Below are 18855 nucleotides of genomic sequence, written 5' to 3'. Positions count from 1 at the left end.
TTGGCAAACAGAATAGTAAAAACAATGAGCCTCTATTTATGGAGACTTTTTAAGAGTGTCAAGTTTATAAAAATGGCTTTTGTTTTTGTACAATATTTACCTCTTTTTACTCGATCGTTAGATTTATATTTGGTATCAGTATTATTATTAATAATCATATTTAATAAAGGTCAACTTATGATCCATTTTATTTGTTCCTTTGAACGATTTTTTGAGGTTGATAAAGTTGTCAAAGTACATTAAGATTTTGTGCAATTTTATAGTTACATTTAATATGAATTTATTGCTTTAACACGTGTTTACTTATTGGATGAATGTATTCTTTTCTATAGAAACTAAACATTAATTTCGGTCTATTATGTGGATAAAATTTGGAATACTTGAAAAAAATGTATGAAAAGAGACAAATTAAATCGTTAGGACCTTTACTATCAACAATTGCCATTATTAATTAATATTGCTATTTCTAAAAGGAGCTTTGATAATTACTCATTATATTGATATAGAATTTGGTTGTTTACATAAATATACATCACTATACTTATAAGTTTGTGGATCTATTAAAATTCATTAAATATTAATAATATTAATTTTTACTTTTTCCTCTGAGATGTTGTGAATTCGTCAATGTAAATAACACTTGTGCAGGAACTCAAAGTAAGAAAACTATCTAATATTTGATATTGTTCAAAATTGAATGTCTTGATGACAGGTGGTGTACGCAATGGGATCTGCAATGGTGATTCGAACCATGCTAGAAGAGAGAACACTGTGAAAGACCTGACACAGAAGTTGGCATCTACTCTTGGTAGCCCAGTGCTCGACGCAGAAGGTAAACCTGTCTCAAGGGTAGGAGATATGAAAGGAATCATCTCAAAAGCAAAAGAAGGTTTGTTTCTGAATAAAAAAATGCTATTTCATAATTTTTGTATGCTCATCAATTGAACTCCAATCTTACAAACTGCCAAAACTCCAGGCCAGTTTGCGTTTTGTCTACATTTATGTATTTCAAAAACCATTTTTTATTAAAAGACCATTAGAAGACATTTTTTCATTTAGAAAACCAATGATTCTAGAAGAGGAATAGTCTTTGTTAGTTTTCAAAGTAGCAGACGAAATTGGCTGAAGTTTTATTTACTTGCTTGGATAGTAAAAAAAGTTTTTTGCAGGCTTGGCAAAGTCTCAGTCAAGAGCTGATGTGTTGAAGAGCCCTACAACAGAGACGCCACCTCCACCACTGAAGCCACCTGAGGTTAAGAAGTCCGAGACAGAGCTACACTGGGAGGAGCTAGTCAGTAATTGCTCTCGAGACCTTTCTCTCTGCGACCTGGACTTCACCGATCTGCTAAGTGACGATGAGCAGAGCGTGTTCGCCCCTACCAGTTGTGCTCCTGGAATCCCTCCACCACCCCCACCCTGCGGCATGCCCCCACCAATTCCGGCCCCTGCTGCTCCGCCACCTCTTAACAACATGGTACCTAGTCGACTCTCCTCCCCTGTACGCAAGAACAAGAAGACTGTCAAACTGTTTTGGAAGGTCTGGATATTCAGTTTTAAAATTCTATCTTGTATTAATTTTATATTATTATAAGTTCAAGTGCATTTCTAATTACGTTTCTGAGTTCATCAAGATTTTGTGGTTTTTAAGTATACACAAAAGTATACACAGTCTCCTTTATAATATCCTACAGTGAAAAATCATTTGGGGTCAGTCTGACGAGTGTACAGGCCAATCGATTGTACCATGGCGACCAATCTATTCATTAAATGTGTTATTTAAAACATCTCAAACTTGGATACCGAAATGTGCTGGGGCACCAATATTGTTGCCAGATGAGTGAAAGAATATTGAAAACAGAGTTGTTTCTGAGCTCGGGAACTACTACTTCTTGCAGCAACCGTAAGTAACTTTCTCCGTTAACATTTCCTTGAAGAAAATAAGGACCAATCAGTGCAGTACTCGAAATACCTCTCCATACCATAACACCAGGCACATTGAGTTCTGCTTTGATTACGTTATGAGGATTTACATTTACACGTAGTTATGCTGATTAATGCGTCCATTTAGTTTGAAACATGTCTCATCACACTACAAAATTGATCACAAGAAATTTGGATCAGCCTCTGAGCGGATAATTACTGTCTCACAGTAATCCAATTGCTTATAGGAATCATTCTCGTGAAGCGCTTGAGTAAAGATGGATGGTATGGCTTAAATTTTAATTGCTTTAACATTCTTTGCACACTTCTTCTTGATATTTCTAGTTCAGCAGATGCCTTAAGAGTCGATTTACCGAGACTGGCCTACAAAAGCTTGAGCAACTTCTTGAGCAGGTTTTCTTCGTTGCAAATTAGACAGATACAGACAATGCAATATTTCAGACAACATTTAGGTCAATAATAATATGAATAAACTGATCCAAATACGGCTACAGAGTAAAAAAGCGTGATGTGGCACGAAAGAAAGTTTTACCCTATGCAAAACATACATCCATAGCCTGCCAAAAGAAAAAAAAATAGTCATTTCAAAAATTCTACAGTATTAATTGTACTGAAAATTCATCCACCCATGTAAAATTATAGGTATATCTAAAATTTGAGGATATAATGATTTATTATTACTTTTTTTGTAAACATTCAAAACAATAAACTTAAATATTAAATTTTATATAATTTTAAGAGTCAAAATTGTGAAATATTAACATAATTTTTTGAAATTTCTAGTAGTAATAAAGATAATTTTTTGCCGTTGTATTTGATAAAACACAGGCCAATCCAGTGTGATATTTTAAAAACATTTTTCATTTTCAAAGATAGCGTTAAATAAAGTAATGAATGTCATTAAAATGTTTGCAATCTTGTTTAAATATGTTATGCTGTTGTGCTATAAGCTCAAAAGACGGATATTTTAACAATAATTGAATTGTAGATGGTGTTACAACAATATATACGCTTTTATGTGTGTGTTTTTTTCTCACTAGCCATTTGTATTTGTTTGTATACTATTTTTTACAAATACTGAAACTAGAGCTGTTAAAAGTGTATTCATTCAATATTGCTTGTTTGCAGGAGGTGCGAGATGACCCAGTGGTATTTGCTCGGCTCAACACCAATGCTCTGATCTGGGACGAGATCTCTCCCGTGTCTGTGGATACTCAGAAGCTGGAACACTTGTTTGAGTCCAGAGCCAAAGATCTCATTACCAAGGTACGCAACACAACAAAAGCAAACACTTCATCACACATCAATTATCTATATTCTCAAATTTGTACCAGTAAATTCACTAGAGTACTTGGGGGGGTTCTCACTGAATTTTTAAACTGTATTTAATTGACAATTTTTTTAAGAGGATAAATTAGAATGAATACAGATCAAAATATTTTTGAGTTACTAAAAAAGGGAGTGTTTTTAATCATTTTTGCACTGTTACTTTTTTAACTACAGAAAAATGTCATTTGAAATTAAACACACTGTATACTTAACATGTGGCGGTTTTGTTTAAGCCCCAAAAGTAATATTTTATGGTGTATTAAAAAAAACTTAACAAGATGTATCTAAAAAAGGTTTGGTGTCATCCAACTCAAAACTTTAAAATGACAACCTCCCTTTGGTGACATTTCCTTAACATTTTGAACAAATCAGAAAATAGGTCACCTCTACATTAAAAAAAGAGCTGTGTAAGGGACAGACTGTTAATCTTCTATAATATAAAAACACTATCTCTATGACATCGCTCATTCATATTAATATTATTATTTAATTATTTGTAATAAATTAGAACAAGTATATTTTTTTCTTTTTCTAGCTGTACGATTATTATCTCCATAATTTCTCACTTATTATTTTTGATTGTGCATGATTATAAAATTACCATTGCATGCTCACTTATGCTTTACATTAATCCAAATTTATGCACATGTATAATAAGATAATTTATCTAACAATGCATGTCAATGTTTTGAAGTAAGTCGATAAAACTTTATAACAGGCGAAATCAATTTCATAAAATTGAAATACCAAGGATGGTGTGTGTACACTATAAGGTGTTATATTTTTGTCATGTTTGGTACTAGATGGATTAGTTGGAGCAGGTCAGGATTCAGAGCTGAGGCCTTCATGAGGATAAAATTTGAAGCAAATCATGCTGCATACCTCACATTTGCTGGTGTCAAGTTTGTAGCACTTTTAAAACACCACAACTGAAAACAGTAGATATCCATAGTGGATTACTTTTAATTTCATATTAATTGAGTGAGAGGAGGTACTTCATTTTATGAATCTTTGTCGTATTTTCCAAATTTACAAGTGAAGTTATTGACATAGTCATTATAGATAAAATTCTGATAACTTTTGTTACATCAATTAAACGGACAGATTTTTCATCAAATCGTATTGGAATTCTATCCAATTTTAAGACAAAACTATTAGAAACATGTGAGTTTATTTTTTATTTCTGTAACTAATTATTTGTTGGTTGATAGTGCAGTACTGTGTTGTTGAGTAGTGGAACTATTAGTTACAATTAATTGTCATTTTATAGTTTGCATACTATGTGACGTGGAATGCTGCATTTTGATTTTGTAAACGCTTTTTATAGTGTAAATTACATAAAATATCATTCCAATGGATATTTCTGAGTAAAAAGCAAATATTGCTAATTATCTTTTATTAATAATATATTCAAGAGGATTTCCTCTGACCTATTCTCATTGCTGGAATAGGCTAACATGTCCCTAAGTTCTTGTATTTTTAACATTATTTTTAAAGACAGAAGCATACAAAAATGTAGTATGTTTTACTTGATTTATACTCTTTCATGTTCATGGTATTATCTTTAAAAATTGTGTCTGACGTGTGAATACAAGATACATGTACCAGACGACACAACTTGAAAATAGATTATTGAGAGGCATAGTCTTGGGAGAATCCTCTCAGAATGTTCTCTTTTAGTAGGCTGCACCACTTGCATTGTTTAATTATATTTGAAAGAAAAATCTATTCAACTATCTTACATTTATCAGGTAAAATTCAATTTATTTGATTCCTTCAGATCAAAGTATAACAAGTGGACTAATTGTATATTCCCTAACAAAAGTCGTGCTGTCCAAGGAATAATATGCCATAATGCATTATAACTTGTTATATAAATACAATGCTCTAAAGTAGCCTACTGTTCCACCAATGTAAAAGAACAATTCTTTAAATCCAATGTGTTTGTATTTCAATGTTCATATATTGTAAAATTAAGATAAAATTAATAATTAATCATTTTTGAGTACTTAAATCAATTTCAATATTGTAAACTTAAAATCATGGTACAGTACAAAGCATTATTGAGTTTATATTTTTAATAACTATCCTGTATAGTTAACAACAATCTTAGAGTACCATTCAATAGACCTGTTTTGGCTGTAAATACATTTTGATATGCCTTAATGTTACTCTTTATGTCACTGTTAGAACCTATCAATATAGTAAAACTGCATGGAAAGCTTTATTTCTTGAACACAAGCTAGTAGTTACTTCATGTATTGGTTGTCTTGCATGTTTTAATTATCCTATAATAGGTTGTATCAATTCAAGCTTTAATTATATTCTTATCAGCTGATAAGCTTCAAGAATATTGATAGTAACTATAAGACCTCTTTAATTGTCGTATATTTTGGGAGCATTTTAAAGTTATCTAAAGATTTCAAATATTATTTTATTTTTTACTATCCATTTAAATTATAATACACTCTCAGTTTGAAAATGTTCTTGTTTGTTTTTATAGAATGCATCTGATTTACTTTTTGGGCCCTTTGTATAGAGAAATAAAATTAACTCCATTTTAACTCAGTTTGTAAAGGTAATTTTAGAAATAAATAAATTATTCAAAGATTAAAAAATCAAGTATTCCTACAAATTCTAAATTCCCTTAATTTTGGTACTAAGCATTGATACAATATGAAATTTTAAAAATTGAAAACTCATTATTTACCACATAATTTGAAAAATTTGGAAGAAATAAAAATAATTATGGCACTATAAATCATCACAGAATTTCTAATATATTTTTAAAACTTTACTTAAATATAAGTCAATTAAATTTTTTATAAAATAATTGTAACATTGTCTTTTTAAAGAGACAGTATCCTTTTGAGCAATTTATTACTTCTGAACTAAAGTTAATTGCTGTACTAAAGACTCACTGCAAATTGATACACCGCAGTATCTTTTAATTGCCCTAAAAAAAATGTTTACTTTTATTTAAACCCAAACCATGATCAAAATAATTAGTTATTATAAAAAGTTTTGAAAATATTTTGGTTTAAATATGGTGATTATTATACTATATGATTTGAAAAGTAATTAATCAAATGTATTGTATGATATCTGATTGTAAAACCAAAAATACAGATTTATTTAAAATAGTCATTTTTATATAGTCAATTAATTGTTTTCTCTTGAAGAAGAAAACATTCCCTACTTGCAAAACCTGCATCTTCAGCTTGCTAAGATATCTAATGAACACTAGAACAAAGTGCTTGAAAGAATCAACTCTAGTATATTCTAGATCTTCAGAGAATTATTACCTGAATTTAATTTAGTTTGGTTTACAAAATAAATACTCGAGAAATAAAGTCTTGTCCTACATAAGCTTAAAATATTTTATGATTTGCACATGGTAAATCCATTTAAATATATTAAATAAATATTAATTCATTTATTAATCATGTAAACTTGTTCATGTATTTGCATAATATTGTGTACTGAACTTCTACCGATTGCATCTTTAAATATTTTTAATAATAGTTATCAGACTTTTCTGTATATTTTTAATTTAAACTTACTGTAATGCAAACTTAATGAGCTATTTGTAGTTATAAGCTGAAATTAAACCATTGCAAAGGCAAACAGTGTTTTGGGCTTTAAGATTACTATATATTTTTTTCATGATATCAGTTTTGTTTAATGTTTTGTAAAATTATCCTTTCTTTGATAATTTTAAATTTAATTTAAACAAATTTCCTAAATTGAAAATAAGTACCTCTTCATTTTTTATCCGTGTAATAGAAGGGTGCCCTATAAGAGCTAAAGAACATTGTAAATATGGTTTGTACATTTCAGGCTTGTACTGCTTCTCATAATTACTAATCTTGTGTCTTTGATTTGTTGCGGCGACGCCTTGGCCCGTGTAGGAGGTGAGTTCCTAGATTAGCTGCAGCTTTCCAACCATCATAGAGTTCCTGTTACGTAATATGCACAATGCTGTCAAGTTCCATGCTCTGTAATTGTCGTTGCCATTAGTACGATTATTTGAGTAGTACGTAATAATCTTTGATTTTTTAATAAAACTCTGATTGATACAAAAGTGTACAATTACAATGTGAGCTGACAGGAATGCAATTAATAGGGCTTTCCTTCTACTGTAAAATTTTATATAAATGACCAATGGTTATCATATTACAATTTTCTGAGATTGTTGTTGTTAAATTTTATAATTGGAAAAGTATAAAGTATTTAAATTAAGACTGTAGTACAAACTTTTATTCAAATCCCACCTGACTCTCTCAAGTTGTTAAATTATAAAGCATTTATTCTTCCTTAACCTTATTCAGCATCTCTTGAAAATTTAAGAACAATACTTCAAATGACTAGTTAAATAATTACTCTACTTTTTAATTAGAAAGAAATATTTAAATATATATATATATATATATATATATATATATATATATATATATATATATATATATATATATATATATATATAAATCAGCTTCATTCACTGTGTATGTTTATGTAAGCATAATAGTTAATCATAAAAATAGTTAAATTATTACTGTGCAGTGTGATGATTATTGTTATATTGCTGGCACATATGCAAGCATGCTATCGTTATTTTTATTGTATTACAATATCTAAAAATTATTACTATTGTATATAGGTATTATGTATTTACTATTGAAAATTATTACTTTAACTAATAAATTGAAACTGAGTAAAGTGGTTGCAAATTGAAAGCACATGGCTGTAAATAATGAATTCTTTTTATTAAAAAGCCATTACAACTAAAACAGCTACATGAAAGTTTGTTCTATAGATTTTCCTAGCCAGTGTTATTTACGTGCATCACACACTAGCATTAGAAACAGAATTTAGGCGAGAAATTTAGAATTATCAGCGTGCATCCTGACTGTAGCATTCAAGTTAAAATTAAAATCTACTTTATTGCAGATATTTTTACAATTTTGTTGGACGTAGTAGAGGAACACACAAAAAACGATTACTACTCTAGTGCTCTCATCATTTAACCCTTTGGATCTAATTACAGCGTAATATCTGCTAAAAACCCAGCTTTAATTGCCCATTATTTCATTTCTCTTTCAAAAATAAATTTTTTTCTTATTTAAAGATAAGCTTTTTATATTTGCCAAGAAATATAATAAAATATAGCCTAATAACTATGGAAAATATTTATTATTGTAATGTTTTATACTATAAGTAACTTGCCTAACAAAATGCTTCAAAGAGTTTTGACTTTGTACTTATGAGAAATAGTAATCTCTTACAAGATCACTTTATAAAAGTGTACAGTACAAATTGGCAACCACACAAAATTTCATTAATTTATAATTAGTTTGTTTACTCAGCATTACGAGTGAAGGTCAAACTAAATAGGACTTACATAAAAAAACAGTGATGGAAATTAAAATATTAAAAAATACTAAAACTAACTTAGTAATACAGTGAAATAAGAATGCAGTAAGTGCTCACTCAGCAATAAATTGCATAACTTGTTTTCATTTAAAGCTGATTTATTTATATACTGTTGAACTGTAGCAACTAGCAGTGCCACAGAAGACAAATTCTATAGCTATATATTGTAAAATACAGTATACAATTTAGTTCACAACTTTATTACAGAGATAGATTCTTTGTGGCCATTTTGGTATAGTGGAAGTGACAATTTTGTTACATTTCATTAATATATTTTAAAACAAATAATTTGTGAATATTAGTATTATCGGACACTGGTACTTAATCCAAATAATTTTGATGTCTGTAATACGGATCAACCCTATCAACAGCATTATCGTAATTTTGTAATTATCAAGCCCCTTTCAGTAATACTGTTATGTGTGTCGGAACGATTTTTAGTTATATTTTGAAAGTGTAACACTAAATTATTAAACACGGGAAGCAACTGTAATTTTTTACTTTAAAACCTTCTTTTTAGTTCCTGAATTTTAATTATTTGTGACAAGACAGAACAAATTATAACTATATCATTCTATTTGTTATATTATTTATTTTCTCAAGAAATATTTTATAGGAAGTATGTACAATTAATGCTTATATGTTTACAAACAACAATGATGTCTTTTTATGTAAAAAAGGATAGTATTTGTGTAGGCTAGAATTTGTAATTATTAAAAGGAGGAATAAAAGTTCCAAAAATAATTGCAAGGCATTAATACCTCAAGAAGAAAGAGTTTATTTAAGGGGGATTTCAATTACTATTACAGTGTAAAATGTGTTTGCATTTGGAAACCCCCTAAATAAACTCCTGCTACATGTCTGTTACATGGATATTCGTTCTAAGGAGAAAAGTTCGTATAAATTCTAAAATTAATTGGAACCTATTTCTGTATTTTTTTGTTATTTTCTGAGGAAAATAAATAATTGTATAGAAAATAAATAAAGACTAATCTACACATGAGCAAAATTGATTTAATGTTTAATCTTGTACAACATAATTGAGTACAGTTAAGATCTAGCTAGCTCAGAGTTGCTCAAAAGGATTTTAGTTGGGTAAATTTTGTAATGAAACAATTTAAAACATTTTCAAAGATTATTCTTAGTTAAATTATTTTTTATGTAATTTGCCAATTTAAACTGTAATTTACAATGTGGCGTAATAGAATTATATTGATGCTTTTACATCTTTGATTCATTTACTATTGATGCTTTTAATAAAAGCATTTATTATTAATGCTTTTAATAAAAGCATTTATTATTTATGCTTTTAATAAAAGCATTTATTATTTATGCTTTTAATAAAAGCATTTAAAATATTATTCTTTTAATAAAAGCAGTTATTATTTATGCTTTTAATAAAAGCATTTATTATTTATGCTTTTACTATTGTTTTGATTTCATATCTACTAAAATTATTCAACATACATTTTGATGAAATTTGGTTCTTATGTTTATTTTAAATGTTTAAAAATCATGCGTGACATTTTAATATGGTTTAAGATTGAAAATGCTTTTCTAAAAGAAATATTTAAAGATATATTTAAACTTATTTCTCTATGATGGTTGTAAAGCTAGTAAACATTAGCTAATAAAATAGCTTGTAAATATTAGCTAATTAGATATAAAATATTGCTTATATTAGTTTCCAAACACATTCAAGATTTACGATTTTTAAAGTTATTCTTATAGAATTCCTAACCACATAATTGCTATCATATTTAAACCATGAGAACTGGTATTATGGCTGCTGCAGTTTGGTAAATTTGATAATTTTAAATTACACATTAAGGTTGTTTGTTCACTAAATATTTATTTCATTTATTGTTTTGTCAAAACCCATCTATTTTGCCCTCCTTATACACTTCAGATTAAAAAAGAAAGAAAATTATATCAATTCTATACATCCCTAAAAAATTATTATCTTTGTTAACAATATTAGGTAGCTAGGTCAAATACATTTTCAATTATTTCAGACAAATGATCTGTAAATATTCACTAAAAGGACAATATATAGAATTTATCAACTAGTCCTATCATTTAAAAAATGAAGTAATATCGTTTATTTTAATTATCCAAAGTAAAAATAAAATATTTACATTTTTAACTTTGATAGGACTTGTTCACCCTGAATTATGAGTGCCCACACTCACATCTAAAGTATGCATAAATTTAAACACTTCGGTAAATAAAAACTTAAAAAATTAGTTATTTTTTTATATTTGTTTTTAGTATCAGAAGGGCACTAAAGAGATTTCACAAAAAAGATAATACCGTAATGTATTTTGTGAACAAACACTCTTAAGTAATAAGCTTTATATTTTCATAGAAGTTATCCACAGTTAATTACCATTATATATTAACTTCTCATTTAAAATTAGTAACTATAAAGAATTAGTGTAAATAGTTTAGAATGTTTCAATTAGATGTTAACAATAGTTAATAAGCTACACATGCTTAGTTTTGTATTATTAATATTGTGTAATGTTCACAAAGGTTCAAAGTTAAGAAGTTATGCACTTGAATTCTTCCACGACATATATAGTGCCATGAATTGTAAAAGTATTAAACTGTGTTGGACAAATTATACCGGACTCTTAATTCTATATATTGCAGTTAATGTGATATTTTCACTTAACTCTTTGTATGCTATAAGTGGACTACATAGAATATTAAGTCTTTTTTCAGAAAACATTATTTTTATTTGGCTCTATAAGGGGCTACAAGGTTTAATACAGTTAAGAATACATGATAGTGGACGAGAGATAATTGGGAATTGGTGGTTGGGATAAATGGCATGCCTGGGTGCTGGTGCAGGATATAACAGAGCTTTGCTTGACGACACCTCACAATCTGCTTACAACAAGCATCATCACTGCACGCATGGATCACTGCATGACATAAACATGTGAACTGAAATTATTTACTATTACCATGTTACACTTCAATTGTTATCACAGTACATATGTTTGAAATCTACACATGTACAGGATAATTACTTTGGAAGCTGTCAACACAAGATCAAGGATTATAAACCTACAACAGAATTAATGAAACTAACATGAATTGAAATTTTAAGAAATACTAATCAAGTTAATACAGTTTTAGGTGTTTAAAAAAATTTTCTAGTACGAAACTTTTCAACTTTTCTCTAAATAGTAAAACACTTATTTTCTTGTTTTATGTGTTTGGAAGCGTGTTTCAATGTTTTACTGCATTGTAAAAAGTACATGATTTAAAAAAAAAATGTTTTGTTGGAGAGAAATATACAATGTTTGAGATTTATGGGTCTAATTGGTATAGGAATATAATGATGAGAAAAGCAATGTTAATATTTTTAAATGTAAGTGGATGGAAAATTCAAGGTAAATTATTTTAAACTTTATGTAATTGTCTTTTATTTAAAAAGATAGTTTAACCCCCATAAAATACTCCAGGACGGGTGTCAAACAACAACACACAATAGCTGTGTGCACTGTGCACCTACAGCAAACTCACCAAAGTGCAAACTCTCATGACAGAGAACAAGGAAGCACTGACATCTAGTAGAAAATATCAGAACTACTTGCACAACATGCGGTTGTCATAGAAATGGGTTGTCATAGAAATGCTACGTGCGCAATAGTGTGGCACATGAGTTACACAGATAATAGTTCTTATCTTTGAACACAATGTTGTTCTAAGTTGTCTATACATAATATAAACAGCAAAGAGCAAAGCCTTCCTCTGTTCAACTTTTGTTCTCTCCCTTCCTCTTCCCTTTTTCTCCCTCCTCTTTTCCCCATATTTCCTCTTTCTTTCACCTTTTCACCTTTCACCTTAATAAAACTGTGATTAAATTCTTGATGTAGTTGATTGGATAAAGAAACAATTATCAGATTATGTATAATATATATCCACACAACATTTTATTCCAAAAAATAAAAAAAAAATAGTGCTCTTTAATCAATAACATTCTTTTATCTTTTTATTCAATCAAATTAATTATTGATAAATGGTGTTCCTGGCTGATAGTGGAACACCAAAAGGTGGCATACAGAAATTCACAGCAAAGTAATGTTAGATGTGGCAAATGGCACAAAGCACAGCAGGTGGCTTGCCTGTACTCCTTTTTAAATGAGCAAATAGAAATTGTTACTTAAGTAAACTTTTAGGCATAGGCAAGGAACCTAAATGATTTTTAAAGGATAGAGCAATGTAGCCTCTCTGATTAAATATTTATTGAAATAAAAGTTTAAAATTTTAGTTTTTTCTTTTTAATACTTTAATATATTATAATAATACAATAATAATATTGATGCTCACAAAATTTTTGTTAAAGAAAAAAAAACTTCAAATAAGGTGTTTGTATTTTTGCTGCTATGCCATTGTCTTATTTGAGCTACCGTAATGTTTAGAATAAATTGAATACTATAAAGGTTTACTAATAAGTAATTTTGTATTATTAAATAGTTTTTTAAATGCATCAAAACGTATTTGTGTCTTTAAACTTTAACCGTGTTGAGGCTGATAATTAAATCACTCAAGGTTTGTTTCCTGTGCAAAAAGTAATGATATTATATTGGTTATTATCAGTAATAAAAATACGCTCTGCTTAAAAAAAATAGGAAGCAAACAATGTTGTTAAAATGAAACATTGGTATAGATTTTCATAAATATCTTTGAGCTTCAACAAAATTTACTATTCTGAAGAAATATTTGTGAAAGTAACAAATACCTAAAAAGTTTTCCTTGGAATTTTCTTAATCTCACCAACGACAATATACTGTATATTGCCCTGAGGCTTTTTGGATGGATCTTAACTTTTCTTTAGTACAAAAGGTTGGAAAACGATGTGTAAAAATACTTTTTACATTTAAATTATAAGATAGAAGTAATATCATTTCCAGGCTTAACTTCCAAAATTAACACTGTCACAACTCAGTTAGGATTAAATGTTGTGTCTAATAAGTATATTGATAATTTAATATTCCTGTTGATGATCATGTTAGTATTTAATCGAGGATAATTGGTTGTTAGTCTCCATTATTTTTTAACCATGTATTAAATTAAATTAATTGTTTACATGCACTAAAGTTAAAAATTTGAGAAACTTAATTTATGTTTAAAATTAATAAAATAAATACTAGTTTTCATTACATACCAAAAATAATCACTCAAATGAGATAGTCGGATACATTTTTTCATTACATTATTTGATGCAAAATGAAGAATTGTTGGGTAATTTTCTGGATGATGAGAAAGTTGTGTTTGGCTGGTGTTGGCAGAAACAGCAAGAGATGAACAAGAACAAGGAGGTGATTGTACTGGACCCGAAACGCTCCAATGCCATCAACATCGGCATGACCAAGCTGCCACCACCTCGGTCCATTAAGACTGCCATCCTCAAGATGGATGCCACAATCATGAACCGAGAGGGAATTGAGGTAAGGTTGAAAGCTTATCTACATATCCAAATTTTTACAGTAAAAAACACTAATCAGTTTTGTACTTAAGTCCTTGAGTTTGCTGTTATTCAACTTTGTTAAACATTGTTAGAATAGAATAGTATAGAGTTTTTCTTTTTCGAAGTCCTCTTCAAAATTATTCTAAAATGGTTTGATGGCAGTTCCCTTAACTCTGATGGTAGATGGTTTAAGAGCTGGATGCCAATCTGATCAGGATCAGAAGATTGAGTTTTCAAGAGATGGCAGCGACCAATGTCCAGATCTTGTCGCCTTTCAATGTTGTAGCTGTGTACATTGCTTCTGGTAGGAAGGGAATCCAGTCGATCCTTTACATTGAACCGTAGTATATATAAGGTCAGGGTTGCAACATTCTTGAAGTAGCCTCTGCATGAGTCCCTGTAACCCAACCCACAGATTATACGGATGACAGTCTTCTGTATCTTGAATATAGTTTCAAGATGAGGAGATGATCCCTATCTCAGTATACAGAAGGACATTCTGCTGAAGAAACATACAAAGTAAACCATTCTCAAGATGTTGTAAGTGGTAGAAAGTGATAATCTAGAAGAAGGAAGTTTGTGGTATAAAGTTTCTTGGCTAGTTCTTAAATGTGGCTCCTCCAAGATAGCTTGTTGTTAATGCAAACTCCCAGGAAATTTACTTTATGGTCAACAATTGCAGCCAGATTAAACATCAGGTTTTGGGTCTTGTCACAGTTTAGATTAAGGCCATTATTAGTACATCAGTCAGTTACAGTTTCAATTGCCAGATTGATGATGTTTTGCTGGATAGCACGGTTAGTTTCTGTGCGAATGGTTATAAAGTCAGCAAACACATAAAATGCCATGTTATTTTGTTCAAGGTAATTTGGAAGGTCATTGATGAACATGAGAAACAAAATGGGCCTCAGAACTGAGCCTTGCTTTACACCTCTTGTTATACAGACAGATTTAGATATTATTCCATAATATTCCACCACATGTGTCCAACCCTTGAGGTAGTCCTGGTTCTACAACAGCAAGATATTTTGGAATCCATAGTACTCCAGCTTATTAAGCAGCAAGTCATGAGGGACGAGGTCAACAGTTTTAGACAGGTCAAATAAGCTCAATGACACTGACACTGTCTTATGTTCTTCAATTTTCTTTAAGACATCTTTGAGAAGATCCGTAACTGCCATTGATGTGAACTTCCAGGATAAGTGAACTCGCCCAGTGATGAGTTATGATCAGTGAGCTATTTTTTATATTAATAAAAATTGTACAAACTTAACTAATTTTTATGAATATTTATTTGTGTATGTGATACAATTATCTATATATATAAATGCGAATGTTTGTTTGTATGTTCCGTTATAACTCTGGAACCAATGCACGAAACATCGTGAAATTTTGTACAGTGATTCTACACATTCCTGGAAGTAACATAGGCATACATACTAGAGTAAATTTGGTCCAATTTAAATAGTTTATTTAATTAATTTTTTAATTATAAATCGTTGTTGATGTTAGAGTGTTTTATATTGGATCCGACAGACTGCGCTACGACACATAATACAAAGCAAACTGATACTTAACAGCTGTTAATACTTTCAGCTGAAGTTCATCAAAGAGGCAGAAACATTTGTTTACAATTAAAATTTAGAAAATTTTTATTGTAAAGTGCTTGATCAGTAGTGTAATGCAGGTTGCATAGAAGACGTCATTGCCTAATTTTAAATTCAGATTGCACCAATGATCAATAATAATATATAAAAATGAATGTTTGTGTGTTTGTCCTTTATAGACTCAGAAACTATTGGACCGATCACTATGAAAATTTGTATTTATTTGTATTTTTCTATGTAGAAGGTTTATATGCAATGCCCATTGATGTAACTCACCACCAGGCTGTACTGCAAGATATAAAAGTTATCAAAGGGCCTGCACATTATAAACTGCAATTACGACACAGTTACGTATATTAAATAGCCAAACACTATTTGAAGACAAAGAAATATACGGGCAAAGCTTAAGAGACGCATGCGAAGCCGCGGGAAACAGCTAGTAGTGACATATGTTTCAAACCAATCATGATAATGGTATGAAAACCTTTTTGGAGCCTAGTTAAAGAGTGCATAAATATATTTTACAATGTATGCAAAAACCAGAAAGTTTTAAAAAATGTACAGATTAAAAAAGCATTAAAAATTATTTTTTAATTTTTTTTACTTGAATGACAGAATATATCATATAAATTATTTGTTATAAAAAAATTCATTTTTGTCTTGAATAACAGAATATAATATATAAATTATTTATTAGTTTAATATAAATATAAAATAAAATAAGAGTTGAAATAAAAATTACTTGTTTATACTGGTTGTATTGATCATTCCTCCAATGCTTTATATTTGGTAAGCTGCTGGATTGACTTTAGTATTGATGAACTGTTCAAACAATTCATCATCAAACAATTTTTTTCAAAATAATTATTTACACAGTTCCAATTCATTGGTTCTAAAATGACCAAGGTGTAAGTTTTTAATGTTTATGTTTCTGAATATATATTTTTCAATCCAACTTTTGTAAATTTCACATATTTTTAGAAACAAATTTTTAAGTTAATTTTTGTGTATGAATGTTTGACTATTATTTAGTTAGTTTCAATTTATTCATTATGTACAAGTAGGATATACACAGCTTAGTTTTTATTCATTATTTTTCTGCAAACAATTTCTGCAATGCAATTTTAATTCATTTTTATGTTGCATACCACTTTACAAAAGTTATATACCATTTTTTCTTTTACTAATATTCCAATAAATGAAAAATAGAAATTAATTTTTTGAATATTTTAGCATTTGGCCATGTTTTAGTTCACTTTTTTAGGATTAAAATTATGCTATTTTTTATATACTTAATCTGATAAAAGTTTTTAAAAGGTTATGTTAGGACTTAGACCAGTATTTTTGTTTGCATGTCATTTAAATTTGATATTACCTTGTATGTACACAAATTCATATGATAATATTATATTGCTGTGCGTTCTATAAAAGGACAGCAAATACTGTTGAACAAAAATCTGTTCTGTTTTTACCAATATTTTTGAGGGCAGTACAAAAGAAAGAAGAGGAATATCCTGGTTTTACATTTTACTGGCCTTTTCATCTGGTCCAGTCAAAAACTAGTAGAGTAAATGAATGAGACAACTACTAAACCTACAGCTAACCCTCATCTGCCTTTAGGTTGTGCTGGTGGTAGTTCCTGCTGACTGATCTTCCTCTAGGCTGAGAACTACCATCTCACCATAATCTCTTGTCTAACTGCTGATTGATGTTACAGAAACTGCTGACAATGCTACCGACTGAGGAGGAGTGTTCCAAGATACAGGAGGCACAAGCAGCCAATCCAGACTTGCCTCTGGGCAGTGCTGAGCAGTTCCTGCTGACTCTAGCTTCTATCTCAGAGTTGCCAGCCCGTCTTAAACTCTGGGCCTTCAAACTGGATTTTGAGAACAGTGAAAAAGTGTGTCACTTTATAGATTTTCCTAATAATGGCTAAGTTTATTCATGTGTTTTAAATTTTTCTAGTAGTTATATTAACATTCTAACATGGGACATTACATGGATCTGTCTACTCTCAGCTGTGGATTTATTCAGCATACCATGATTGACATTGTAATTCAACCACCCAACCATTGTTATTTGCTATGTTTTAGGTTACTTTTAAAAATATAGTAAAAGAATCAAATGTATAATGTTATAGGAACTCTTATTATATTACTGTTCTTTTATAACTGTTCACACTAGGCCTATATAAAATAAAAACAAATTTTCATAGGCTATGCCTACAATACCCACCAAACAAACTACACACTTGTGAAATACTATTTTTGCACTATTGAATATTAAATAAAATATTTAGACTTATTATCTGTTTTGATGAAAACAGTGATATTTTAATACAAAATAATAAGGACAATGTAAACCTAAGTCATTCTAGACAGCAGTGAACACATTCTATGGTGTTGAAATAATCAACTGATGGACAAATAAACTTATATTTGTAAAGATACATCTGAGTAAAACAAATGAAAAATTATAGTAATGACAAAAAGATAAAATGACTTGTCTTTCACTTAGTGAGAAAATTAACTTTTTGAAATAATTCCAACTGCCACTGACAGATTGTGTTGGAATATAGATTGCATATTTTGCACACAAAATCATGTTTTTACATGAAACCGTCACTGTGTGGTAGGTTTGCCAACCGAGTCAGCCATTTGTGAAACCATGTTGAAGGGTTAAATTAGTATTTTTATAGTTTATGTATGATACTGATATGAGAGGTTATAAATCAACAAAAAGAAAACAAGTACAGTATTTTCCACAAAGTTTGAACTTATTCGGATTGAACCTTGTTTATATTACTTTATTTTTTTTACTAAAAGTTAGATGTATCGTAAAAGTTTTTCTCATCCTATAAGGATAGCTAGCTGTCTTATTAAATCTCAAATCCATACAAATATTTCAGTTCCAACATTTATAAAAGTTTCTGGTTTTCACTATATAAAAGTAGCAGCTAAATCCAACTGTTAGTGACCTTTTAATATAACAAACCTGCAGTACTAATCTTAACCCTATGTACTCGAAGACAGTATTTATAATTTGTCATTAGAGCTCATA

At 29.5% G+C, this 18855-nt stretch overlaps 1 protein-coding gene across 12 annotated transcripts in view; it reads left to right on the top strand.

Moving 5' to 3' along the window:
- The window catches only part of LOC124361680 (FH1/FH2 domain-containing protein 3), a 178396-nt gene that overhangs the window by 139303 nt on the left and 20238 nt on the right, over positions 1 to 18855 (top strand). For 7 of the 12 annotated variants that reach the window (XM_046815671.1, XM_046815630.1, XM_046815639.1 and 4 more), the window contains 5 exons: positions 713 to 889; positions 1170 to 1537; positions 3070 to 3208; positions 14008 to 14168; positions 17513 to 17695. In XM_046815671.1, the coding sequence (XP_046671627.1) occupies positions 713 to 889; positions 1170 to 1537; positions 3070 to 3208; positions 14008 to 14168; positions 17513 to 17695 (1028 nt within the window). The remainder of the gene's footprint in view (positions 1 to 712; positions 890 to 1169; positions 1538 to 3069; positions 3209 to 14007; positions 14169 to 17512; positions 17696 to 18855) is intronic. The other 5 variants (XR_006922390.1, XR_006922389.1, XR_006922393.1 and 2 more) reach the window with 1 other exon arrangement.

Source organism: Homalodisca vitripennis, chromosome 1, assembly GCF_021130785.1.
Source record: "Homalodisca vitripennis isolate AUS2020 chromosome 1, UT_GWSS_2.1, whole genome shotgun sequence".
Taxonomy (NCBI): Eukaryota; Metazoa; Arthropoda; class Insecta; order Hemiptera; family Cicadellidae; genus Homalodisca; species Homalodisca vitripennis.
The sequence above is the reverse complement of the archived record's forward strand: the minus strand, read 5'-3'. Positions and strand labels throughout refer to the sequence as shown.